General features: G+C 42.3%; 1 protein-coding gene across 3 annotated transcripts; it reads right to left on the bottom strand.

Annotated features, from left to right (window-relative positions):
- Positions 1 to 10,338: 10,338 nt before the first annotated feature.
- On the bottom strand, positions 10,339 to 26,576 carry RBX1 (ring-box 1). 3 transcript variants are annotated; one of them, XM_004373893.2, is made up of 5 exons: positions 26,453 to 26,576; positions 24,449 to 24,527; positions 16,508 to 16,578; positions 13,297 to 13,382; positions 10,339 to 10,529 (listed from the first exon to the last, which is right to left on the bottom strand). In XM_004373893.2, the coding sequence occupies exons 1-5, from the start codon at positions 26,528 to 26,530 to the stop codon at positions 10,517 to 10,519; spliced, it is 327 nt and encodes a 108-aa protein (XP_004373950.1). In that variant the 5' UTR covers positions 26,531 to 26,576; the 3' UTR covers positions 10,339 to 10,516. The 3 variants fall into 3 exon arrangements, with proteins under 3 accessions (XP_004373950.1, XP_023584843.1, XP_023584845.1); XM_023729075.1 differs by lacking the exon at positions 13,297 to 13,382 and having other exon boundaries at positions 10,342 to 10,529; positions 26,453 to 26,554; XM_023729077.1 differs by lacking the exon at positions 10,339 to 10,529 and having other exon boundaries at positions 16,392 to 16,578; positions 26,453 to 26,554.
- Positions 26,577 to 27,541: the final 965 nt, after the last annotated feature.

The raw sequence follows: 27,541 nt of genomic DNA, 5'->3' as shown, positions 1-27,541 counted from the left end.
TAAGTGACACCTAACTGAGGAGCTCTGGTGGCACAGTGGTTAAGAGCCTGGCTGCTAACCAGAAAGTTGGCAGTTCAAATCCACCAGGCACTCCTTGGAAACCCTATCGGGCAATTCTACACTGTCCTATAGGGTCACTATGAATAGGAATCGACTCGACAGCAACAGGTATGGTATAGTTGAGGACAGTTTGGCAATATAGGATTGACTAAAAATGAAAAGCTCCATGCTCTACAGTTTGGCAATTCCAGTCCTTTCTGGCTATCCTGGAGAAATAATTACATGTGTTACTAAAAGAGCTGTGTATGGGAATGTTCTTTGCAGTACTTTTGTAATAACAAAAAACGGACAAATCCATCAAATCCACTGAGAGGGAAATGTCTCTTCTCAGGGAGGAATCACTATGAAGCTAATGAAGCTTAAGCTTCAGACCCCTCACTTCATCAGCTCCTTCTAAGGCCTTGGGAGAAGATTCAGCAATTTCTATATGTAACTTTTTTAATTTTCTTAAAGAGGCTCCCCACCATGGGCAGTGGTTGTTGCAGAACCTGTTGGTGCCCCGCCCTCTGTCCCCTCAGGCCTTCTGAGTCTACCTAAAGCTGCAGGAGACAGTTCTCTGCACAGGACAGCTTTCCACCTCAAGTGTCCCCATCTTCTGCATCTCACCCTGGGGGTTTTCTCTGGAGCTGTGGCAGCTTGCTCAGCCCCTTGGAAAGGGCAGCCCAGAACTGCAGGGATTTAAAACCTCCAGGACGGTGTGAGTCAGTGGATAAATACCCTGGCTTCCTGTCCCTCGGGAGCAAAGTTCTGAGGTGTGTTCTGTGCGTTCCCTCAGCTGGCCCAGTGGGGCTGAGCCCCAGTTGCCCACAGAGTTAAGCCGCTCATTGGCTTTTCTCACTTCCTGTCTCACTTTCCCCCTCCCTCACTATGCTTCCTGAAATTACCTCCAAAATAAACTACCAAGTTCTCGTCTCAGGGTCTTGGGGGAATCTGAACTTAGTAGCATTAGAAGAGACAACCAAAAACAGAAAATCTCTTGATGAAACAGAGAAGCAGTAAGCACTTCCACCAGGACAACAAGATGAGGGCCTATTGCCTCCTGAATGACACTCCAGTCTCCCCAAGGCCACTCTGTGCAGAGGGGAGGGTTTCCCGTCAGCTGCACCTCCCAGTGGATCTGAGGGATCCTGAGCCACTCTCTGGTCCTTTCAACCTGAAGACATTAAAATAGCCTTCACTCACCATTTGTTAAGCACCTACTACGTACTGAGCTCTGTGCCAGGCACTTAACTTGCATTAATTTCATTGGAGGTAATGTGTTGTCGTTGTTAGGTGCCATTGAGTCATAGCAACCCTACATACAACAGAATGAAACACTGCCTGGTCATGTGCCATCATCACAATCATTGCTATGTCTGAGCCCATTGTTACAGGCACTGTGTCAGTCCATCTCATTGAGAGTCTTCCTCTTTTTCACTGACCTTCTACTTTACCAACTATGATGTCTTTTTCCAGGGACTGATCTCTCCTGGTAACATGTCCAAATCATGTGAGGTTGGCACAGGACTAGGCAATGTTTCCTTCTGTTGCACATAGCGTTGCTGTGAGTTGGAACCAACTCAATGACACCGAAAAACAACAAAGTGCTATGCAGACAACAACTAGATAGAGTGAACTGGATGGCCATTTCTTACAGAGTGGAAGGGAAGCTTCTCCTCGGGGAGGTGACAGTTAAGGTGTGTTCTGAGACTTGAAGAAGCCAGCCATGTGGAGACATGAGGGAAGTCCCAGGCCATGGCCATGGGGCAGGTGATAGTTCTGTCCAATGTGGCTGGAGCTCTGTGAACACAGGAGGCAGTGGCATTTTTAGATGAAATCAGAGAGGAAGACATGGGCCAATTCACCTGGGGACAAGTCGATCTGGGTAAGAAGTTTCAACTTTAAGTATAATGGGAAGCCAGAGTAGGGTTCTAAGCTGCAGAGAACCCTGAATATTTTATAAAGTTAGTTAGATGATGCAAATATTTAAAGTTATCAGGCAAAGATCTCCAAACCAAGATTAGCTTTGCTGATGGGTGTTTAATCATCAAAGTCTATAGAACAAGGCTGCCCCCCTCTGCAGACAGTTAGGGTGGACATGGCCCGGTTTTTCCTCAATGGTGCTCCAGTCTTGGGTTCCCAAGACTAGTCCTCTTAGAAATCAAGGTGTTATTTATTTGGCAATATTAACACCCTCAATCTCTTTACTGTCCATTCTTGCTTGGGACCCACTTTGTCCATCAGAGATCCCAGCTCTGGCCTATTCTATGTGAATCTCTGCAGTCAATATAATTTTCTTTATTTCCCAATTTTCATGGTAGTCCCTTGGTATACCATTTTTATTCTTATCTCTATTTTACAGATAAGGAACTCAAGTTTGGAAACATTCAGAGTCATCGTAGGAGTTGGTAGCAGAGCCAGGATTTCAGCGTAAGCTCATCTGACCCCTCACCATAAGGAGATGGGGATCAAGAAGGCCTTAGGAAGCAATCTGAGTAGGAGTGAGAAAATACTCAGATGACGCTGGAAACTCTGGAGGACAGTGGATGGATATAATGAAGCAAGAGAGATGACAGCAGAGTAGGCGCTTGGAAACTCCTACAAAGCAAGGCGAGAGAAGGGTCCAGAGCCTTATAGCTTCTGACATCTTTATTGCAACGCACAGTGGATGGGGAATGAACAGAGTGAGGCTGACAATTTGACACAAGAAGCTAAGCACAGTCTCAGGTGTCGCTGAGATGAGCATGGATGGGAGTAGCGATGAGGATCCCAGCAGTTGACTTCGTTCAAACACAAAGATCGGATAGAAGAAGTGATTAGGCAGATCAAGTGAGATTGTGTAAGTGAGAACACTAGGGAAGTGGTAAATTGTGAGGATAAACCCTCAACAGATTAAGTCACTGATCTTTGTAAGTGGAGCCTTCCGGAGACTTTAGACAGTTTAACTTTTTAGGGGCATTATTTTTTTCCCTTATTTTATTTTATAATTTATTTTATTTTTTTGGTTGTTGTTTTCCTTATTTTAAATGCAAGATAAAATACAGCAATAATAAGTGAAAAACAATTATAAAGGATGCACAATTTAATCTTCCTAACGGCAATTTTCATTTCTGCATGTTGTATATTTTTTTACATTGTTGCAATCACAGTGTCCATGATAATGCTATTTCCTCTCAGCATCATATAATAAATACTTCTCTGGTGTTTCTTATCAGTGTTCACGTTTATTTAAAATATTCCACCCTACTGAAATCCAATCATTTAATTATTATACCATTTGATTAGTGTTAGAAGTTTAGATTGTCTCTGAATCTTTATATCTTTTAGGCAATTGTATTTTTTAAGATGTTCTAAAATCCAGTAGGATTTCAACATAGGTGGAATAAAAAAGAAACAGCTGGCAAATGTAGCCTTCCTACTTTCATCGTCTTTGCCGCGTTTCCCAACAGCTTTGGATGAATGGATGCTTTCTGCTGACTCTTGAGAATACAGGGGAGCCCTGGTGGTGCAATGGTTAAGCGCTCAGCTGCTAACCAAAAGGTTGGTGGTTCAAACCCACCCAGTAGCTCCATGGGAGAAAGACCTGATGATCTGCTCCTATAAAGATTACAGCCAAGAAAACCCTATGGGGCAGTTCTACTTTGTCACATGGGTCACTACGAGTGGAAATCGACCAGAGCTTTGAACCGGTTCAAACCAGTTCAGTCATGGCTGGTGAAGCGAAACCAGAACAGACCTGAATTTTTAAAATTCGGGTGATCTGGAACCATAACCAGGTCGAAGCCCTGGAATGGGAGACTCAGAAGAGGCATAGTGAGCCCTTTCAGGAACCTGATGCATGAGATTGGATTATTGCCAGGACTGAAGAGAGCAACATACATTCAAAGCAGCACAGTCAGCCGCCATCTTTGAGCTTAGCACCGCTGTTCCCAACTCTGCACAGAATCTACAGATGGGCAAGAGATTGGTTGCTATGCAACACATATGCTGCCCTTGCTTTCTAAGAGGGAGATTAAGTTTCTAGCAGGGCTTCAACCCATAGTTTTTCCCATTCTGGTCTGTTCCAGTGTCATGTCCTCAGCCATGACTGAACCAGGAAGAACCAGTTCAAAGCTCTGAAATTGACTCAAAGGCACCCCACAACAAGGAGCTCCTTGGTGGTGCAAATAGTTTACGATCTTGGCTGCTAACCAAAAGATTGTAGGTTTGAGTCCATCCAGAGGTGCCTTGGAAGAAAGGCTTGGTGATCTACTCCCAAAAAATCAGCTATTGAAAACCCTATGGAGCACAGTTCTACTCTGACACATGTGGGGTCACCATGAGTTGTAATTGACTCATTGGCAACTGGTTAAGGACTCTTAACACTTGGGGAACATGAGTTTGTTGAATGGACAGAATCTTTAGGTAGTATAGAGTTGGGTTTTCTGGATTATTCTTTTATTATACTTCCCATTATTAAGGCTCCTAAATATTTTTTTTCTTATTGTACTTTAGATGAAGGTTTACAGAGCAAACTAGTTTCTCACTGAACAATTAATACACATATTGTTTTGTGACATTAGTTGCCAACCCCATGACATGGCAACATTCTCGCCTTCTCGACCTTGGGTTCCCCATTACCAGCTTTCCTGTCCCCTCCTGCCTTCTTGACCTGGCCCCTGGGCTGGTGTGCCCATTTAGTCTCATTTTGTTTTATGGGTCTGTCTAATCTTTGGCTGAAGGGCGAACCTCAGGAGTGACATTACTGAACTATAAGGGTGTCTGGGAGCCATACTCTTGGGGTTTCTCCAGTCTCTGTCAGACCAGTTCAGTCTGGTCTTTTTTTTTTTTTTTTGTGAGTTAGAATTTTGTTCTACATTTTTCTCCAGCTCTCTCTGGGACCCTTTATTGTGATCCTCATCAGAGCACCACCTAGTTGTGCTGGACTCAGTCTGATGAAGGCTGTGGTAGCTGTGGTCCATTAGTCCTTTGGACTAATCTTTCCCTTGTGTCTTTGGTTTTCTGCATTCTCCCTTGCTCCCGAAGGTGTGAGACCAGTGGACTATCTTAGATAGCTGCTCACAAGCTTTTAAGACCCCAGATGCTACTCACCAAAGTAGAATGTAGAACATTTTCTTTATAAACTATATTATGCCAGTTGAAGGCTCCTAAATCTTGTAAGTGGGGAGTAGTAAGCCCATTTCAATAATCCAGGTGAAGATAAAGGCCTGAAGAGCTGGGATAGAGAGGAGAGGGTGGATTTAAGTGATGTAAAATGGATGGGACATGGTGACCACACGGATACAGGGGATGAGAGAGAAAGTAGCTTTAAGTTTTCTAGCCTGTCTGACTGGATGGTGATGTCTTTAAGCAAGATAGAGGCTACAGTTACAGGGGGAGGAGTTAGTCTGTAGAAATAGAACATTCAATTGTCAGGGTATCCGAGAAAATTTGAATTCTCCTGTAAGTATAGGATCTGATAGGTTCTACTCTTGTGTAATGGATAGTTTTATATCTCAGAATGCAAAATGTAGACATAATTGTTATTGTTATTAGGTGCCCTCGAGTCAGTTCCAACTCATAGCAAACATATGTACAAAAAAATGAAGGACTGCCTGGTCCTGGGTCATCTGCACAATGGTTGTTTTGTTTGAGCCCATTGTTGCAGCCACTGTATCAATTAGTCTAAAAAATTGCTGAATTGGGGTTACTTCTGACTAACAAGAAAGAACTGATTGGATAAAGTTGAAGAAACGATACTCTGTGGAGGAAACGATCATGCTATTTCAGACTTCATCACAGCCAGGTTTAGCCAGAAATATCCCCTCACTTTGGGGAAGATTTCACAAAGTTCGGAGAAAGGAGGGAGACTCCACTACAGGGATCCTAAAGGGAGGCAGATGCCCAATTTGTAAGAGGAGTCTGGGGAGGAGCAGCCTCTCCAGAGACCAGGGAGCTTGCCAGGTTGGGCAAGACATGTTCTTGGAAGGGGTGCCAAAGATCAAGCAAATCTAGTTGGAGCTACAATGTAGCAGTGGGGTCAGGTCAGAGGGATGCTTGCAAGGCTGTTAGCAGGGGATGAGTTCAAGGGCAGAAGCAGAAATGGGGCTACCATGTGAAGTTACAGGCCATATGAGTCCCAGTTCAGAGGGCTACGCAGCGAGCTGAGCTGGGGCAAGAGGCTCACAAAGAGATGTTCCAAAAGTAGGTCAAAAATAGGTCCAAATAGGAAGAAAAGGGATATCTAAAGAAAACAATGTAACTACACAGGGAATCAACTCTCCAGCAAGTTTGATTTGAAAAGTCAGGATCAAAACAGAACATAAACAAGGAATACAAAAGATGGGCCAAGGACTCTTGGAAGATTAGTGAAAAAATGTCAAATACCAAACAAAATTCGTTGATGTCTAGTCAATCCCAACCCATGGTGACTCCACGCGTTACAGAGTAGAACTGCTCCATAGGGCTTTCTTGGCTGTAATCTTTATGGAAGCAGATTGCCAGGACTTTCTTGCATTGTGCCTCTGGGTGGGTTCAAACCAAGGCTTTGAATCAGTTTTTCACCAGTTCGAAACTTTGCTGAAAATTTGCATTTCTAACAAGTTCCCAGGCGATGCTAACGCTGCTGGTTAGTGACTAGTTTTTTTTTTCTTTTCTCTTCTACTGAAGTTTATCATAAGGCTTCTAGATTTCAGTTTCAGAATTTTTTTTTCACATGAGGAAGGCCAATCACGTCTGAAGTGCATTGATAGGCAAACATAGCTCAATGGGGCGCTCTAAACTGAATGGCGGCAACCTGATCCAATCAAATTCTCGCTCTCTTTTTTTAAATTGTTCTTTAGGTGAAAGTTTACAGCTCAAATTAATTTCTCATTCAAAAATTTATACACATATTGTTTTGTGACATTGGTTGCCATCCCCACAATTTGACAGCACTTTCTCCCTTTCCACCCTGGGTTCCCTGTGTCCATTCTACCAGTTCCTGTCCCTTCCTGCCTTCTCATCCTGCCTCTAGACAGGAGCTGCCCATTTGGTCTCATATATCTGATTGAACTAAGAAGCACGTTCCTCACGTGTATTATTTTTTGTTTTATAGTCCTGTCTAATCTTTGTCTAAAGAGTGGGTTTCAGTAATGGTTTCAGTTCTGGGTTAACAGAGTATCCTCCAGTCTCTGTCAGACTATTAAGTCTAGTCTTTTTACATTAATTTGAATTCTGTTCTACATTTTTCTCCTGCCCTGTCCATGACTCTCTGTTGTGTTCCCTGTCAAGGGGGTCATTGGTGGTAGCTGGACAACATCTAGTTCTTCTGGTTTCAGGCTGGTGGAGTCTCTGGTTCGTTTAGTCCTTTGGGCTAGTATTTTCCTTGTGTCTTTGGTTTCCTTCATCCTCCTTTGCTCCAAGTGGGATGGGACCAATAGATGTATCTTAGATGGTCTCTTACAAGCTTTTAAGATCCCAGGCACTACTCACCGAAGTGGGATATAGAACATTTTCTTTATAAACTATGTTAGGCCAATTAACCTAGATGGCCCCTGAAACTATGGAGGGACCAGTTCTGAGAACCACTAGTAGAGCAGTGGTTCTCAAAATTTATTATATATAAGAGTCATCTGGAGATCTTGTTAAAATATATATTCTGATTCAGTGTATCTGGGGTGGAAATGCAAATTCTCTGTAGGGGTTCAAACTGGAATGAACTGGTTCAAACCATCAACCTTCAGGTTAGTATTCACTGGTAAACATTTTCACTACCCAGGCTTTTTAGGAATGTTTTGAGAATGAGTAAGGAAAAGGTGTGGGCCCACTGGTAGTGACAGGTGGGAATAATGACGAAGAACTAAGAACAAAAGAACTACCTGTAGTTGAATTTTGCAGCAGAGTGGATACTAAAAGGATGTTGGAGAGTTCACAGCAACACTCGGAATGTTGGAGAATCAGGCTTAGAAAACGGGCAGCAGCTGGGACCACAGCCAAAATTATGCCACAAAACTAGTCCAGGAAGGCGTTGGCTGTTGATGCTGTTAAACACAGAATTTCACAACCTGTTTTGCCACCTGCATGGGGCCCTGCATGCTGCTCACAGCCATGATGGAAGGTAGGGTGTCTTTGGTTAATGGAGGCTAGGTAACCTACCTTTCTCTAGCTAGAAGGAAGGTTGGAAAAGCCAGTAGTAGGCATGTTCAAAGTCTATGATGGTAAACAAACTCTGCTTCCATGAAGGTGGGAAATTTCACTGGATTTCATTCAAAAACATTAGAAGGGACTCAGGCCTAATTACTCATTTTGGCAGCATCGTGGAAAGTAGGCTTAGCAAGGAGACTAATGACAGGGTCACCTGTCAGAAGGAAGGGCACTAGTTTTGAGGAGAAATGAAGAGGGCCTGGACTCCATCAGTGGCAGTGGGGATGGAGGGCGGGGACAGATTCAACTGAGAGAACAGAATTACATTACATAGCCCTGTAGTCCTCCAATAAATAGTTCCTTTTGCCTAAGCGGATGCTGGATTTCTGTACTCTAAAACCAAGAGTCCAATTAATACCCAAGCAGAATTCTCCAAATACATCATGTCACCTTGTATGAAAAGGCATTCTTCATTACTGAGAATATTCAAGCACAGCATGAATGACCACTTGAGAGGGATTTCAGAGGGGATTTCTGCAGAGGGTGATAGTCCGAAAATAACAATAGCAGCAGCCATCTTCATTTGAGTGCTTGCTGCATACCAGACACTGGTTTGTAGCTAAGTGGGGAAGCAAGGTATGAGCCCAGGTTTGTTAAACTCTGAAGTACTTAACTACTGAAATAGAGGTTCTCAAACTTTTTAGTCTCAGGAACCCTTTATGATCTTAAAAATCAAGGACCCCAGAGTTTCTATGTGGGTTATATCTAGACATTTACTGTGATGGAAATCAAAACTGAGAAATTTTATTAAAAAGTATAAACACCTATCACATGTTAATGTATTTTTATGAAAAATAACTATTTTTTAAACAAAAATAATTAGAAGAGTAGCATTGCTTTATATTTTTGCAAATCCTTTGATTTAATAGAAGACAGCTGGGTTCTCATATTTGCTTCTGTATTCAATCTGTTGTGATATGTTGTTTTGGTTGAAGTACATAAAAGCCCGGCCTCACACAGATATGAAGTTGGAAAGGGGAGAACTTCATGACCCCTTGAATGGGTTTTAGGTACCTCCAAGAGTCCTCAGGTCACACTTTAAAAGCCACTGCATTAGACTACACTGCTTCCCAATCAAAGACTGTATATAGCCTTTAAATTAGTATTAGAATGAGCAATTCTTTCCATGCCCAAGGTATTTTAAATAAATGGCGAAGGGTGGTGGTGGTGGGGAAGGAAACTTGAACTATTTAAGTGATATCATTTTTGAACTTGAGTTCATAAATTATTCTTTTGCTGGCCAAGATTATATACTAGACTTTTTAAAGTTTATTTTTCTAAACAAAGAAGTGAAAGCAAAATGTCATACATAAGCAAATTTAACATCTGTACAGTGGTTCTGGAAACCCTGGTGGTGTAGTGGTTAAGAGTTCAGCTGCTAACCAAAAGGTCAGCAGTTCAAATCCACCAGGCGCTCCTCGGAAACCCTATGGGGCAGTTCTACTCTGTCCTACAGGGTCACTATGAGTTGGAATCGACTTGAAGGCAATGGGTTTTATTTTTATAGTGGTTCTGCCTTTTACAAAGCTTCTTTATGTACCCCTGTGTGGTGATGGCATTATAGTGTGAGGTTGTTCTTGTGAGCCCATTTTATAGAGATGGAAGCTCAGATCGGTGAGGTGACAAGACTGCTGTCAGTACCCACGCTGGGGAACCAGACCTCTGAGTTGGGTTTTAGGACTCTGAACCCCATCCATATTCTTCAGTCACACATAAGGAAGACAGTGCTGGCCACTGTTGCCACGTGCCAGTGACTCACCTATTTCCTTGCTCGGACTCCTGGTGACCAAGAGCTGTGCTTGCAGGACAGCTCTGTTCTGGCTCTCATGAGCAAATGCTTCTACTTTCAAAAGCTGGTTTTCTAGCCTAGAAGAGGGGACCCTTTATGTTTTTATTATATATTTTATATGTTAATATATAAAATATTTTCTATGTAAAACTATATATTATATAATTATATACTGTATATAATAATTACATATTAAACATTTTATATAAATACTAAATATTTTTATTTATATAAACATTTATATTTATATAAATATTATATAATAAAATATATTTTATTAAATATATAAAATATGCTATATGTTTTATTAAATGTTCACTTTTTTCACATACACAGAGACAGCATCTGTTTTAGAATCCAACCAGACTTTATTTGACACAGAATACAATATGGCTGCATGAACAGCAAACTGAAAAGACAAAGCAGAAAAGACATGGTTCTATCTAATTTATAATTAAGTAACACGAGGGTAAGTCATTAAATGAATAACAAAACAGTTAAACTTGATAGAAGAATTCACTTTTTCTAGTGCCCATACCTGAAAGACAAAGTAAATTATTAATTCCATGGTAATTTCCTGTTTGAGACTATAATATCTGCTTAAACACATGAGCAAATTTAGTTGGAACTCTGGAAAAAATGTACATGACCATAGGTGTGCTCCAAGACTGGGTTATGAGACTGGTCTCTGCCCCTTCGCTGTGATTCCCTCATCTCTCCATCCTCCCTATCATTTCTCACCTACTAACCACAGGTCAGGCAACGTTCTGTTCTGTTATACGTAAGGTCACCATGAATCGGAGCCAACATGACAGCAACTAATAACAATAGCCCCCCTTTCCTAGCGATGGTCCCTCCCTGTGACTCAACCCCACGCACTGGACTCTCCTCCCAGGCACCAGTCAGATGGTGGGTGGTATTAGGGAGGTAAGAGGGTAAGTCAGAGCTAGGAGCTGTGAAAGGGAACCCCACCTGTTGGCTCTACTCAACTGCTCAGACATTTGGAGCTTTGGGTTCCCCTTCCTAGGGCAGACTATTTTCACTTCTCCTCCAGTACTCAGACGAGTTTGGAGGTAAGGCAAATACTGAAAACCAGTTATTGAATGGCCTTTGATTTCAAAATCTAAGCTCTGATTACATTCAGCACTACAGAAAAGAGAAGTGTAGTGAAATGAGGCATGTATTTCAGGAGGTTTCTAATTTCCCAGAAGCCAAAATTTGGTCCCTTTCAAGATCATAGAACTAAGCAAGGCAAGGCAACTTCTTCCACATGTAAATATATTTCTTAAACATAAGATCTTCATTATTATCTTACATAATACTCTGCCTGGTTCTTTTTGGGCAGTTAGACTCTAATTAAATGAAAGAGCCTCTGATTCTATGGCTAGAAACCAGGGCACTGGAGTTCTGGACCACTGCACCCATCATCTTGAAGGACTGTGGCATAAATTAGATCCTTTAAGTACTTTTCATAAGAAACTACTTTAAAAAAGTCCTAAAAGTTGTCTACGAGATTAAAGAATGCTGTAACTTGTTCTCCAGGACTTTGTTTTCCCAGTGCACTGATAACCACTGCCAGGAACAGTCGTGGCTGAACAAAGTGGCGCGCAACATGAGGAATTCTTCTTGCTCCCTTAGTTCTTAGAGTTTAGCCCTGGGCATGGGCTGTGGACAACAGGAGACAGTTTTGGTCTAAAATGGAACCTTGAGCCTGCTCTAAGGCAGAGCCAATTACAAAGGCTTCTTGAGAACTTGGAAATGTGCTTCTGCCTTGACTTGTGCTACCGTCATGGTTTCATTCAGAATGTAAGCTCCCCAAGGACAGGGAAGGACTGCTCATACATTTTTATATATCTTGCACAGTACTTAGCATCCCACGTTGCTGAATGGAGAGCAACAGCACAAGTTAGAGAATGAGTATCTGGCAGGTTTCTTAAAACATAAGCATGCGTTTGATAAGACTTCCAAAATTCTTTATCAAAATAAATAGTAAATGTCTAAAAGCAAAATACTTGTGCCAATAAAGGATTTCCAAATATTTCACAATTAATAACTATATTTTTCATTTTTAAAACCTAAGAATATTCTATTAATACTCGTATTTAAATAAAAATCATTTTCCCCATAAAAATGTAATCAAGAATATAACCAAAAATCCAACAAAAAAAAAAAAAAAAAAAAAAAAGAGCAAAAGATACATATACAGGCAGTTCACAGAAAAAATATGAAGCTTAAAAACACATGAAAAGTTGCTTAACTCACCCAGAATTCAGAAAATGGAAACTGAAACAATGAAATGCTAAATTCCACCTATCAGATTGGCTGAGACGAAAAGTTTAATGCTATAGTATTGGCAAAATAAGGAAAAAGGGGCATTCTGCTTCACTGGCTGGAAGCAGTGTAAATTAGTGCATATTCTTGGGGAAAAAAAAATCTGACAGTATTTATCAAAACTAAAAATGGACATACTCATTTACTCAGAAATTCCTCTTTTGGGAATTACTGCTACAAACATACTCACACATACACAAAGATTCACGTATAAGGATGTTTACCCTACATTGTTTTAACAGCCAAAAACCAGAAACCCAAATGTCCACTGACAGTACAATAAATTACGGTACATATGCACAAAGAAATACTTTGCAACCACTAGAAAGAAGGTGGTCATTCAATATGTACAAATATGAAAAATCTCCAAAATTTAAGTTAAAAAGGAAGGTGAATTAGTGTATAGGATGCTCACATTTATGTTATTAAGGAAAAAAATATACATATATACCCATATATACCCAAGTATAGGGATTGAGATGGTCAGAAAAGTTTCTAAGATGCTGTCATTGATAGCTACCTCTGCGGACGGAGGTAGAGGGCCTAAGGTACGAGACTCATTTTTTGAAACATTATAGGTGGCTACAATTCTAGCCCAAAGCAAAGAAACCTGATATTTAATTAGCCCATAGTACCTTACTATGGGTGTGATTTGAGAAATATTTAAAAGTTTGCAGATTCCCATATTCTCTACTTTCACAGACCCTAGAAGATTGGGAAACTCTAGACTACAAACTTATAATGTAATGTTGTAATGCTGCTTAATTCTTTCTGAATTGTCTACATAGCTAAGTCCTTGTTTAATTAACCAAAATCTAGTTTAGAAGAACAAGGCATTAAAAACAACAACAACAAGGCATGTTCCATGTCCCCATCTTCTAAGACTATATGCCCACCAGCTTGAGGTGAGTCAGAGACTGACACTAACCACAAAGTCCAACCTTACAAATGTCCCAACAGCTAGAGACACCTACTTTTGGAATTCCCACTCTCTGTTGTCCAACGGACACACCTGCCGTGTTTTGAGCCAGCGAGAGATGCAGTGGAAATGAAAAGCATGCTGAAAGAAAAGAGACATTTCATTACAAATAACTTGGTGCAGCTCAGCTACCTACTGACATAGCCCTCCCAGGGCAGTGAGGTGGGTTACACACAGTGGGCTGCAGCAAACAACGGCTGACAACCAACAATGAGGGGCAAACAGCTCAACACTGAAGATCACACCTTGTTTAGTTAGGTATGAGCATATCTCCAATGAAACGTCCGTTAGAAATGTCATTACTACTAAAAGGTAGAAATCATTTAGAAAGCACAGGTGGACGCTCTAGCAGTGAGTTCTCCCCTTCTGTTTAAGGGAAGTTGGGAAGCGGCTCCTGGCCCTAGTCAGCCTGTAAGGGGAGGCTGTAAAGGAGGCCCTGATCACATGTAGATTTCAAACGTCCCCATTCTTGGTCCCTGCCCTCTGCCCCCTCCCTTGGAGAATGGGCGCCCCAAGAGTAGAGCCTTCTCCTCAGGCCTTGGTAGTGTACTGTGACTGCTGCTCACCCAGAGCTGAGACTCACCAAGTCCCCAATCTCCCTCACACACAGCTCAGCTCTGTTCAAAGGAACTTTGCTCACTGACACACTGGTATTACAAGAGCTTAATAATCAATTAGTCTTGAAAGGGCGAGGGACTGTTTAAAAAAGGAGCGAGATAATAATTGGGGTGGAAGGAAGTAGTGTGAGGGGCAAACTGCACACAGGCAGCTGAAGTGCACCAAAGGGCCTACTTCATGATCTGGACAGGAACTGGAAAGGCAAGAGTGCTGAGAATACTGGCAACTGGCAGCTGGATTTCAGACTTGGGGACTGGGAAGATCTGTGTGTAAGTTTTTGGAGTGGGTTAACATTATGTAGATGCTGATCACAACCAGTCTGCAGCGGGCACTGACTCTCCCCTCAATCATTATGAGCAGAGTATTAAAACAGAAGCAGCCAGGGTTCCCCCTCACCTAATCCATGACTGGCTGGGTGAGGTGGGGACAGGGGAGAAATGCTGACACCCCAACTAAACGACAACAGCTCTGCCGGCTTAGTTTAATAACAGCCTCGAAATCTAGTAAGTGTATGTCCCAAAACACTCATGGAACTTAAAGAAGAATCGTAGTATGGACTATCGTCTTGTGAACTGTATCTTGACAAAAACAAAAACACAGTTCAGTAATTTAGAATCCACAACTAGTACATTATGAATACTTAACAGGACACATATTCTCCCAGAACGACAGACTTTTGGAAGATCCCTTTCCCGTTAACTCTCATACAACTTCATTGTCAAAACGGAAAAAAACAAAATTTGGCAGAAAGTTGAGGCATTTCCTCAACCACCAAGTGGTGGGGACAGGCTCACGTAAGGGTATTCAAGACACCTTTCTCCACCTTCCACCTCACCCGTAAGCACCCTGCAGCGGTACAGGGTCCTCGGACACCGTACTCCAACTACCTCAGAAGACGGCAACTGCTGGAGGGAAAGAGGGGCTGTAAATGAGGCTGCAGGGCAGGTAACAGGATCCCTGAACACTTCCTGACCTCAACTTTCTTCCTGCTAACAATCTAAGATAGAGTAATGGGGATATTTAGCAGTCTCAAAGTACACTGAGTTGTGCTTTACAGTTTACGGAAGATGTTAACATGTATTACCTCATCTGAACCTCACAGCAACCCTGCCAGGCAAGTATGACAGATATTATTATCTTCCTTTCACAGACAGGAAACTCAACCCCAGACAAGCTAAGTGACTTGCCTAATTCATGGAGCTGGCTAGTAGAGGACCCAGAACTAGCACCTAGGGCCAGTCCCAAGGCCTGGTCACACTGTGTCGGCTCTCCTTTATGGCAGGCTCTTGGTGGCAGCCAGGCTAGTCTCTCCTTAGCCAAATTTAAGGAGAAGTCCACTCCCTTTTCCTCCCACCACAAAGAAACATGCTTCTTAGTATACACCTGAATGCTTCTTAGTATACACCTGAGAGCAAAGAGCCCAATATATTTTATCTCTTTATCCCCATAAATGACAAAAGTTGTCCCCTGGCCCATAAACTGCCCACAAGGACCTGACAGAGAACTAAGAAGGTGTACCACAAGACAGCCTTCTGCTGATGAGGAAAAGGATTGATAGCTACCATCTATTCAGTAACCACCTCCTCAAACTTGCATTCACTTATATTCACTTAATGAACACTTCTGCTTACTATGTGCCGGGTACTGTCCTAAGCGTTTTTCAAACATTAAATCATTTAATCCTGATTTCGACTCTGTGGTCTACTAGTAATCCCATTTTACATGAGGGAACTCAGGCTTAGAGATCTTAAATACTTTGTTAAATACTCTGCCTGATGCTGTGTACATTCTCAAAAACAACAACAACAACAAAATATATATATATTCTGCCTGAAGTCACTTAGCAAGAAAGTTGCAGACAGGAGAGGGTGGTCTGACTCCAGAGCCTCTCGCCCGTGCCATGCTGGAAGCTGCGGGTCCTCTGTCCCCATGGCACAGGAGGCCCAGAACAGGACTATTTTAGTTCATGTGACTGTGACTCTACAGCAGTTAGGGTGACTTTTTAACACATGGTAGATATCATACATTCATGGCTGTCACACCCTGGAAGGCCGTACGCTTATTCCAACGATGCTGCACACAACATTTCTGGCATGAGCCATGTTAAAAAGAAAACTAACTAACCAAAAACCTAACTCATTACATTTACCACACTTAAAATACACACATACACACACATGCACACACTTGAACACTCAACTTATTCACCAAACTTCGTTCTGCAAGATACCTGGACTTAAAAAAAAAAAGAAACTGATTCAGAAAGTAAAGATTTCCACTAACAGGAGAATATTCCATACTGCACTATAGGCTTTGAAGGCATTTCCAAAGATGAATCCTCAAACTGTTGATAACAAGTGGGGCTACTTTGTAATTAACACACTCTAGTGCCTCCTTGCAATAACTAATAATGTTTATCCTATAACAGGTGAATAGCACAATGATTTAAAATCTTTTTTACTATTTGTATACCTTTTGAGAGAAAGGTGGGCTAGCCATTTTTTTCCTAGTTATTTTCAAGACTGGCAAAGCAGGAAAAGTGGTAATAGGTTTACAAGCCATGCTGATAGGTAAAGATGTTTCCTTACGTTACAGACTCCCCATGCAACGGTACACTCTTCTGAAGTAGCAGACGCCTGGTTGGCTTGACATTCTATGCCTGTGGAAACAAGAGCAACAAAAACACTCAACCTCAGGAGCAGCCACCGTTCAATCTACAGCAGCCAATAACTGTACAATTACACAATGGGGAAAGGAAGCAAACCTGAGAAAACTGGCAAGCGGTTAATTAGTCATAATAGGTACTTTTTCAATAATATTTTATTGTGTTTTAGGTAAAAGTTTACATAGCAAATTAGGTTCCCTTCTAACAATTTTTAAACAAATTGTTCCGAGCCATTGGTTACAATTTTCACGATGTGTCAGCATTCTCATTATTTCCATTCTTTTTGTTGTTTCCATGGATCTAACTTCCCTTCCCCTCCTTGCCATCTCATCTGTGCTTTTGGGTAACTGTTAACTGTTTGGTCTCATTTAGTTAATTGTTTAAGGGAACACATTACTCACAGGTCTATTTTATAAGCCAATCTATTATCTGGCTGAAAGGTGACCTGTAAAAATAGCTTATAAAATACCAAGTTCAAAGGGTATCTAAGGGCGATAGTCTTGGGGATTCCTCTAGTCTCTATCGGTCCAGTACGTCTGGCCTTTTTTAGGAATTTGAGCTTTGTTCTACATTTTTCTCCCATTCTATCCAGGATCTTCTATTGTGTCCATGCTCAGCACGGTCAGTAGTGGTAGCCAGACACCATCTAGTTCTTCTGGTCTCAAGTTTGAAGAGTTTGTGGTTCGTGTGGGCTATCAGGCCTGTGCACTAGTTTCGTCTTTGAGCCTTTGATTTCCTTCATTCTCTGTTGCTCCATACTAGTAGAGACCAATAGTTGCATCTTAGATGGCAGCTCACAAGCTTTTAAGACCTCAGACGCTACTCACCAAACTTGGATGTAGAACATAATCTTTATGAACTATGTTATGCCAATGACTAACCTGTCCACCGAGACTATGATCCCAAACCTTTTGACTCAGTAAACCAATCCAGCAAGTTGTTTGGATATGTCTAGAAAGCCTACATAATTGTGCCCCTTACGTGGTCTGTTATATATATGGATATATATGCAGCACGCACAGATATGTACGTACATATACGTACATACATATCCTTACAGATACAACAATACATGCACGTGCATTTACTTGCATATGCCTTCCTATACACACATATGCAGCCACATCTACCTATGTAACCACACACACATTTTTTGGTTGTTTTTACTGTTGTTGCAAAATTGTATATGTTATAGCATTTACCGAAATTGTCCCATTTTCTCGTGTTACTTCTTAATGTCTTTATTCACATTAGTCAAGTTGTGCTGACTTCATCCATGTTTGGGATTGCCTTTGCATCACCAAAAGTAACAAGTGTCTACTATCTAGGAAGTGATTCCCCCTCCCTCTCCTTCCCATCCCTGGTAAGCATCAAAGAACTTTGCTTTCTGTGGTATATCTATTCTTGACTCTTTATAATACTGGGACCATGCAATATTCCTTTTTGTGGTTGGTTTATTTTACTCAGCATAAAATGTCCTCCAGATTCATCTATGTTATGTTTGTGGATTTATTATTCTTTATAGTTGCATAGTATTCCATTGTATGTATGTACTACAATTTGTTTATTCATTCATCCCTTAACGGGCACTTAAGTTGTTTCCATATTTTTGCTATTATGCATAATGCTGTGATGAACACAGGTGTGCATGTCTATCCATGTCACTGCTCTTGTATCTCTATGATATATACCCAGGAGTGGGACTGATGGATCATTAGGTATTTCTTTTTTTTTTTTTAATTGTACTTTAGATGAAGGTTTACAGAAAAAACTAGTTTCTCATTACACAGTTAGAACACATATTGTTTTATGACATTGGTTAACAACCCCACGACATGTCAACACTCTCCCTTCTCGACCCTGGGTTCCCTATTATCAGCTTTCCTGTCCCCTCCTGCCTCTAGTCCTTGCCCCTAGGCTGTTGTGCCCCTTTAGTCTCATTTTGTTTTATGGGCCTGTCTAATCTTTGGCTGAAGGGTGAACCTTGGGAGTGACTTCATTACTGAGCTAAAAGTGTGTCCAGGGGCCATACTCTCGGGGTTCCTCCAGTCTCTGTCAGGCCAGTAAGTCTGGTCTTTTTTTTGTGAGTTAGAATTTTGTCCTATATTTTTCTCCAGCTCTGTCCGGGACCCTCTATTGTGATCCCTGTCAGAGCAGCCAGTGGTGGTAGCCGGGCACCATCTCACTGTACTGGACTCAGACTGGTGGAGACCGTGGTAGATGTGGTCCATTAGTACTTTGGACTAATCTTCCCCTTATATTTTTAGTTTTCTTCACTCTTTGGATCATTGCATGTTTCTATTTCTAGCTTTTTTGAGGAAGCACCATATTGTTTTCCATAGTGGTTTTACCATTTTACTATAATTGGTTCTTTTAATGAATTTAGAGGGTTAGCAAAAAAGAGGAAGACCCTCCACAAGATGGACTGACACAGTGGCTCCAATAATGGGCTTAAACATAGCAACGACTGTGAGGATGGCACAGGACTGGGCAACGTTTCATTCTGTTGTACACAGGGTGGCTATGAGTTTGAACAGACTGGACGGTACCTAACGATGACAACAATGAATGTGGGAAAGGGTGAAGAATAGAGACGGCAGTTATATGACTTAACAGTATGCTTTGCAGCAATTAATCTCCTATCTTTGCTTAAAAACAGTAACACATGGAAAAAGACACGTTTCAATTCTGAGCATAACCTCACTTATTAAAATGGAAGTGATTCCTCCTAATTTGGTAAATTCAGTAAATTCTGAAAGCCACCTCATAACTCACTTATACTTTTCCAAGAAATGGCATCTTTTCCCTACTCTTGGTGAATGCTTCCTCTTGGGCCCTTATCAACCCAGGCTTGCCCACATGAAGGCCTAGCTGGGTAACAAGTTCCAGTCCCTAAAGGGGACAGGTGCAAAACAATAGGGAGTGTAGAGACCTGTGGCAAACTGGACAGTATGGTCTGCCTAAAGGCATCAAAATACTTTCTAATACTACTAAACAAAGCAAATATCAGGCCAATGGGTTAGAGTTGGGGCCCACAATCTGCGATGCTTATTGTTCTGAAGTGATCTGTCTGATGAGTAGAGCAAATTACTGCAAATGTACCCAAATAATCCATTTCATAGAGGGAGAAGCGAGGGGAATTTAAATAGAATAAAAATCTGATTCAGATAGAGAACTGATGAGTGAAGCTCTACTGAGGATAGCTATTCAGAGAACAAGAATTAGTAACATGTAATTTGCTATCTCTGAAGGTAGTAACTGAATGGAGTCTCCCTTCTGAAGAATAAAAAACTTCAGGAAAGACTATTTAATAGGAGACAATCACTGTAAACTACCATAGGTGGGAAACAGTAAAACTGTAAGAAAATAATGAAATGTTAATGGGTATATTCGGTTTTAGGGGTTGAAATGTGCCATAAGATTTTTTTCACCCTTCAAAAATAAGAAAGGCAAACTATGTTAAATCACAGAACTTGCTTTTGTCTCAGGACAAACAGAATAACTGGGTTTTTGCCTTCTAGTAAAAATGAAGGATATATGGTCTACACAGCATAATCAAAAATTTCTTGGGGCTGTGAATGCACTACTATATTCAAAGGAAAAGCAGAGCAAATAAAACCCTTCAGGTTGGATCCTCTAACTTACATGAGAACTCTGTATTGTGAAATTTGCTAAAAAGAGCCATACTTTTTATTATTTCTTAAGTAAAAAATAAAACTGCTTCAAGGAACATGATTGTTTAATTTTATTTCAGTCTAACTTTCTAACTTGTGGACACAGCACTATTAACCTAAAGAATCCCTCAAGTCCCATTCAAGATAGAGTCCTTTCCTTCCTCCATACTGTTATTAACCCATACCTGGAACACCCCTCCTCCTTCCATCACTGTAAATCCCTCTTGACCCTTCAAGATCCAGCCCAAATCCCTACTTCTTGGGTGAAGCTTTTCCTTACTCTCCCAAGTGGACCAAATCGTTTTTCTCTTCTTTAAGCACTCATAACATTTATTATTTATTATAGCATTTATCTAATGCATTGCCATTATCTCTTTACCTACCTGACCTCTGCCCTGCCCCCTCAAACTTCCTGCAGATGACTCTGTCTTTCTATCCTAAGTGCACAGTAGGCTCTCAAAAGGCAAACTGAAACCTCTCCTCTAAGTAGAGAAAATGGGGGCCAGATATTTATTTATTCCTTACCAAAAAATTCTTAATAAGGAACAAAAATACACAGGAGTTATAGGATTGTAATCTAGGATGCCAGATAAGAAGGATATGACATGAAAAATGATTAAATACGAGTATAAAATGTGCTTACACATTAAACGTTTCTGAGCTTCTGGTGTAGCATGGGAGTACAGGGGTTGAGTCAAGTTAGTTTAAGGAGGGGAAAGAAGTGTTCACTGTCAGCCTGGAGCAGACAGACAGAAGCAGTGTGTAACGGGTTTCTCTCACATCCCTGCAAAGGCAGAAGCTTATTTCATGTAATTTAAAAAGTCTGGGGACTTTCAAATTTCCATACAAGCCCATTACCACCAAGGGACTGGGAAGGAAGCAATGGCTTCACCTTGGGAGTCGACAGATTTCACACTCAAAACACTGAAAGATCTGTGATTTGAGGAAGAACTTCTTACAGGCAAAACCTGGGTCCAAGCCATTCTGGACGCCCGCTTACTCTGGAGTAAGATTCCCAGAGGTAATGGAGAAAATAACACCTAGCAGATTGTGAATTTCAGTAACTCTTTAAAACAACCAAGAAATAGGGCAATGTAAAACAAACTGACACTCAAGTAGGGTACGCAGTATAAATACGGACTCAAAAGAAGAAGTCTTCACACCAAGAATGCTTTTTAGAAGAGTCTGACTGGGGCAAACTCATCTAAAAACCCAAACCCATTGCTGTCAAGTCAATTCCAACTCATAGTGACCCTACAGAACAGGGTAGGACTGCCCCCATAGGATTTCAAAGGCTGAAATCTTTACGGAAGCAGACTGCCACATCTTTCTCCTGCAGAGCGGCTGGTGGGTTCAAACCGCCAACCTTCCACTTAGCAGCCGAGTACTTAACCACTGTGCCACCACAGCTCCTTGGGCAAAGCCATAGCCACTTTTATTTATTTAAAGCTATGTGTCTAGTTATTTGGAGCCCTAGTGGTGCAGTGGCTAAGAACTCAGCTGCTAACCCAAAGGTCGGCAGTTCGAATCCACCAGCCGCTCTTTGGAAACCCTATGGGGCAGCTCTACTCTGTCCTATAGGGTCACTATGAGTCAGAATCAACTCGACAGCAATGGGTTTTTGTCTAGTTAATTCATTTAATGCTAGGAAAGAATTTATTAGAAAATGGCCATTCCTGAATCAAGATTTTTATCTTTAAAAAATGGTCTCTTCACAAAAATTATAATCCGCTTTTTTTTGTAAAGCAGGTAAGCCCAGCACTGATAACAAGGCTTCTCATGAGTGCCTATTATAAACAAAAGGTATGTTTCTTACAAGTAAAAACTTGATCTCAGTCACTGCTTTATCCTGGTGTCTAGCAAAATGCCCAGCATATAAATTTTCATTGAACGAATAAAAGAGGTGACTTAAAAATACTTCAGAATTTGTTGTTGTAGGAGTTTAATATTCTGCTTCTTTGACATTTAAAATCTACCATGTCATAAAACAGGTACCTAATTGAAGTCCTGCACTGATACCTCAAACATTCAACTTGCTCTAGGGAAGACAGAATATGGACGCCCTTTGTCTTTTGTGGTCCTCCCAAGAAATGCACTCCCTGGCACCCAGAGAGACACACAATGACTTAAACACAGAGGTTAAAAAAAAAAAAAAAAAAAAGAATCAGAGCTACATAAAATCACTATTTTCAGAAAAGAACCCCAAGAAAGTAAAATTTTCTCTGGGCACAACTCCTTGTGGAAATGCAAGGCACAGAAACTGACAAACACGTAATCAAAGACCCCACCCAAACACATGTAAAACTGTGCATGTGTTTTTCTGTGATGGGCACCTTCCATCTATATGAAACATCATGGTGGCTGCTGATCTGCTTTGACGGCAGTGTGAAAAGGTAAACATGGTCAAAGTCTAGAGAAACCAAGGGCAGTAAACTACCAATACATGCCAGGACTGCTTTCCAACACAAAATACTGATTTGGGCTTTCCAAGTTCAAATATTCACAGATTATTCCCCTTATTTTGGGTTATTATTAATCATGCAACAAATATTTATCGAGAACCTGTTTATTATGTACTGGACACTATGCTAGATGCTGGGGATATAGCAACAAACAACATGGATGTGATAGAGAACCAACTGAATTAAATAACAGCTACTAAGGTAAAGTACAGATGCCCTGGGAATACTGAACAGGAGTCTTGTCATAGCTTGTGTTTGTGTGTATGTATGGTCAGAGAAAAAACTTTTGCTCAATTCCAAGGTGACAGGTAAAGAATGACTGGGTTACTCCTGCACTGTCGAACAGAGTAGCCATTAGCCACATGTGGCTAATTAGCACTTGAAATATGGCTGAATTAAGATGTGTTCTAAGTGTGAAATACACACTGAATTTCAAAGACTTACATAGTAACAAGGAGCCCTAGTTGCGCAGTGGTTAAAGCGATCAATTGTTATCTGAAAGGTCCGTGGCTGGAAACCACCAGCTGGCTCCATGGGAGAAAGATGTGGCAGTCTGCTTCTGTAGAGATTTACAGCCTTGGAAACCCTACGGGGTCACTATGAGTTGGATTTGACTCAACGGCAGTGGGTTAGTGGGTTTTTACATAGAATCAGGAAAAAAGAAGGTAAATGAACTTGTTATTTTTTATATTGATTACATGTTGAAATGAAAATAGTTTGGCTATAGTAGGTTAAATAAAGTTCATTATTAAAATTAATTTTACCTGTTTCTTTTTATTAATGTGAGTAGTAGAAAGAAAAAATTTTAAATTATACATGTGCTCCCATTTGTGGCTAAGTGACGGTGCACAGTGCTCCGTTAGACACGGGAGGGTGCGGAGGTATTCCAGGCACAGGGAAGAGAATATGTAAGGGCTCTCATAAAGAGCGTGGAGACTTCAGGAATGGAAAGGAGGACAGAGAAACTACCATAGTGAGTGAGAAAGTGCTTCAAGAAGCTAGAGGGGCAGGGAAGTGATTTAAAAAATAAGTGCTCATAATTTCAATTCTAGAAACTTGAAGTTTCTTTGTCCCATTTCTGATCTCAATAACAAACCACTTTAATACCTGGATGAAAAAAGTTAACTTCAACTGTTCTTAGTGTAATCAATCTTCTTGCCCAGTCAACAGCTATAATCAGATCCACTATGTGTTAAACACCATGTGTAATGAAATATGTGGAGACAAAAATAAAATTTCTTTAGTGCAATTAATTGCCTATTTAGAAATTGGTAGTGATATCCTCTTTACAATGTTTGGGGCTAAAGTCAAAAATCCTTACTTCTTAGGCTCTCCTTTATAAATCTTGCCTAGCAAAAACTAGCTCAGATAGAATATTTTAGCTCAAAGTTTAGTTTCTTCCTTTCACTATTTCTGCCTTTGAGTCTGGATAGGAGATGGGGAAACATAAAGAGGAAGAATCAACAGTGCCTCTGCGTCCACAATTCATTCTAAATGTGGCCTTGCCATCTTTAGATTGAGTAGATTTATTTTGTGAGCTGGGTATGCCTCCAGGACAACATAAAAACCTACTCTATTTTAAACAAACGAAGGGACTAGATGCAAAAGACCCCAAGCACTTCTGACTATGCTCTATATCTCTTTGCGAAGAAGAAAACTGGTCACATAAGGATAGCCACAATCCCTGTAACCTTCTCAACTTCCTCCCATCCTCCTCCAATTACTTACAAAGATCCATAATGTGGTTCCTGCAGATGGCACAGTTATCAACCACAATATCCCAGGCCCAGAGGGCTACTGCATTCCACTGCAAAGAGAAAAAGGGGGAACAATGCACTCTCCTTGTAACATAACATAACACACACACACACACACACACACACACACACACACTTTAGGGTTTCATACTGCAGCAAGTTACCATCTCTTTGGCCACAGGGTCCACCAAACAAAAGAGTTTTTCTGTATTACACTTTGTCATTATATCAGATGACAACAGTAGGCTACATGTATGTTCTCCCAATCTCTCAAAGGTTGATGTATGAACACAGAATTTAATGTACCATCTTTGATTTTTTTCCTACAGCTTAAAATAATTTAAATCAGTCATATCGATGTAAGCAAATCAGGAATAACTTTTAAGTGTCTCTTCTGGCTTTAATAAGCACAAACGTACATTACTGTGCAGGCTCCCCAGACAGTTGCAGAAGAACTCAACATCTGCATAAATAAATATCTACGCTTCAAGGCAGCTTTGGAAGCATGAGTGGGAAGGTGAAAACTAGGAACAGAATGAACTAAGATGATGATTGGATCATAGAATGGGTAATCGTGGGATAAGCTGGATAACTAATTACCTACTGTGTCAGTACACAGAACAAGGTCATCACTCAGATTCTACAAAATTACTCCATTACAAACTCTAGAAGCCACTAAAATTTTGTTTAGTTCCTACCACCAAATCAACTGATGTTCTAAACGTTTACATGTTCAGACTTCTACATTTAGTTAACAGAATTCCAACAAGAGTTTATCTAAAACTGGTACTTAATCCAGCCTTCTCGCTTCTGCAGCTATAAATACTCCCATGCCCCCTTTTCATCCACTAATTTGGTCCCACCCCTCAACACTTCATCTCCTTCAAACCCAATTCTCCGTGTCTCCTAACTTCTTCAGCACTTTTCATCCCACACCTCCAACTTGGGGGTGGGGTGGGGAAACCTACTTCTATTATTCTTCAACATGGCTGCTGGCTGTAATGGAGCACGCAGTGCCCACAATGAGCCGCCAAAGAGCAGTTTGGAGGGGGAATGTTTTTAGCCAGGTCCTACAGGAATAACACCTTTCCTATTTCAGAATCCTCATTTTGAACAGATTTATTTGATCTTGGGTGGGAGTCGACAGCTTTCTCCCAAAACTGCTGGCAAGCCTAAAAGGCATTTCATACAAAAAGACACGTTCCACATTTATGCTTTCCTACTTTTACCAAGTCATTCTCTACTAGTACTCAACCCTCCCTAAAAGCCACAAGGCTCGGGTTCACATTTTAACGAATTCCACTATGCTTTTTTTTTTTTTGGTGGGGGACAGAAGGGGGAATTCTGAACGTGACGAAGAACCACAGGACTGGGACGGCTGTGTGACAAACCAATAGACACCTCAGCAGGACCAAGCTTTAGATGCGAGACACTAACTTGGCAGCGTGAAGGCCAAAGGGAGGGTTAACGGAGGCCTCGATTGCGCGAGAACCCTCAGAGTCAGAGACCCCCAAGCTACAGAAAGGGGCGGGACAAGGGGATCACCCGCCAGGCTCCTCAAAGAGGCCTCCACTGCGGTAGGACCTCGGGCTCCCGGCTTTCGCCGCACTATCCCATCCTCCACCCACCGCAGTCGTCCCGACTCCCCCATCTACCCACCCCACCCTCTCCTTCCTCCACCCCTCAACCACTCCAGTGACAGCTCTGGCGCTTGGCTCCCGCAACCAAATCGAAACCCCGCCTATCTCAATAAGCGCCTCCGTGATTGGCCCCAGAGCTTCACAGCGAAACCAATACTGCTTCTGACAGTGGGCGCCGTCACCCTAAGACCCGCCCCCCGGCTTCCTTTCGTGTACCCGGTCCCAGGAATGCCCTGAAATGAAGCTCTTTCCTCCGCGCCTCGGTCACCCTCGGGCCTGCCAGCCAGATCCGCGCCTCTCTAGATTCTTTGAGGAAGGCGCTGGCGAGACCCAACCTTTTTCACTTCAAAGCGCTTCTTGCCCGCGCCGCTGTTGGTGCCGCTCGGGGTATCCACATCCATCGCTGCCGCCATTTTGGAAACACACAGGCTGTCGTCTGGCCACTGCGCCTGCGCAGAAGCGCACCCCTCGCTTTCCCCCCACCCTCCCGCACCCCACCCCTCACTGGCGCGCGAGGAGCTGTAGGGGCGGAGCACATGGCCACGCCTCTTAAAGGCGCTGTCGCGGTTCCCCCCGTTGCGGCGGCGGCGGAGGAGGCGGTGGCGGCCCGGGGGCTGGGGCGGGGCCGGGCGGGGCCGCGCCGACGTGAGCGAGCCGGGGAAACGTTCGAAAGCCTCGCTCTCTCGCCCTCCCCCAGGAAGCCCCCGACCCCACTCCCTTGCCTAGGGCGGCGGCTGCTTCCTCCGCCTCGGCCAAGACCTGCGGCCGCGGCCCGGCCCAGCCTGGCGGGCCTCGGGGCCGCGGGTCCCCGCCGCGTTACGCCAGGGAAGGGGCGAGTGTCGGGCGGCCGCCTGCTGCCAAGACCCCACGCTGGCCTTTCGCAGGTTCTGACCCGCATCCCAGCCAGGCCCAGGGTGCAGCCTCCCTTGGAGGCCCGAGGCCGTTTGGTTTCCCGATTTCCATTCGGAAAACGCTCAGGGGTTCGAAAGGAAAAAGATCCCCGAACCTCCTCCCCGAGGCCAAGTAACTGAGCAGGCATCCTCCAGTCTTGCCGTTGCCTGCCCGCCAGAAATGGAGGAGGCTCAGCCTGGCGATGCATCTCCATCTCGCTTGTAGTACCTGTCGGTCCTAGAATGGCCTTTGCTTTAAGTACACGCGCTTCAACTTCACACACTTGAGGACACATTCTCCATTCCTCCATTAGTCACCTAACTATAGGTCCTTTCTCTCATATCTGTCCTCTCTCCGCTCCTCGAGCTATCATCATACTGATCCATCTGCAGTCACTGTGCTGCTTAATTTTTGTGGGTACTGCCATTTCTCTACTGGTCATTCCCTCCCCCCAAAGCACCTGTATGTCATCCTCCATTTCTAGACCAGGCCCCCCTTTTTACAGCTCTAACCTCGCAGACATATGACTCGGC

The sequence above is a fragment of the Trichechus manatus genome, unplaced genomic scaffold, assembly GCF_000243295.1.
Source record: "Trichechus manatus latirostris isolate Lorelei unplaced genomic scaffold, TriManLat1.0 scaffold00027, whole genome shotgun sequence".
Taxonomy (NCBI): Eukaryota; Metazoa; Chordata; class Mammalia; order Sirenia; family Trichechidae; genus Trichechus; species Trichechus manatus.
This window is presented reverse-complemented; position numbering and strand designations above follow the sequence as displayed.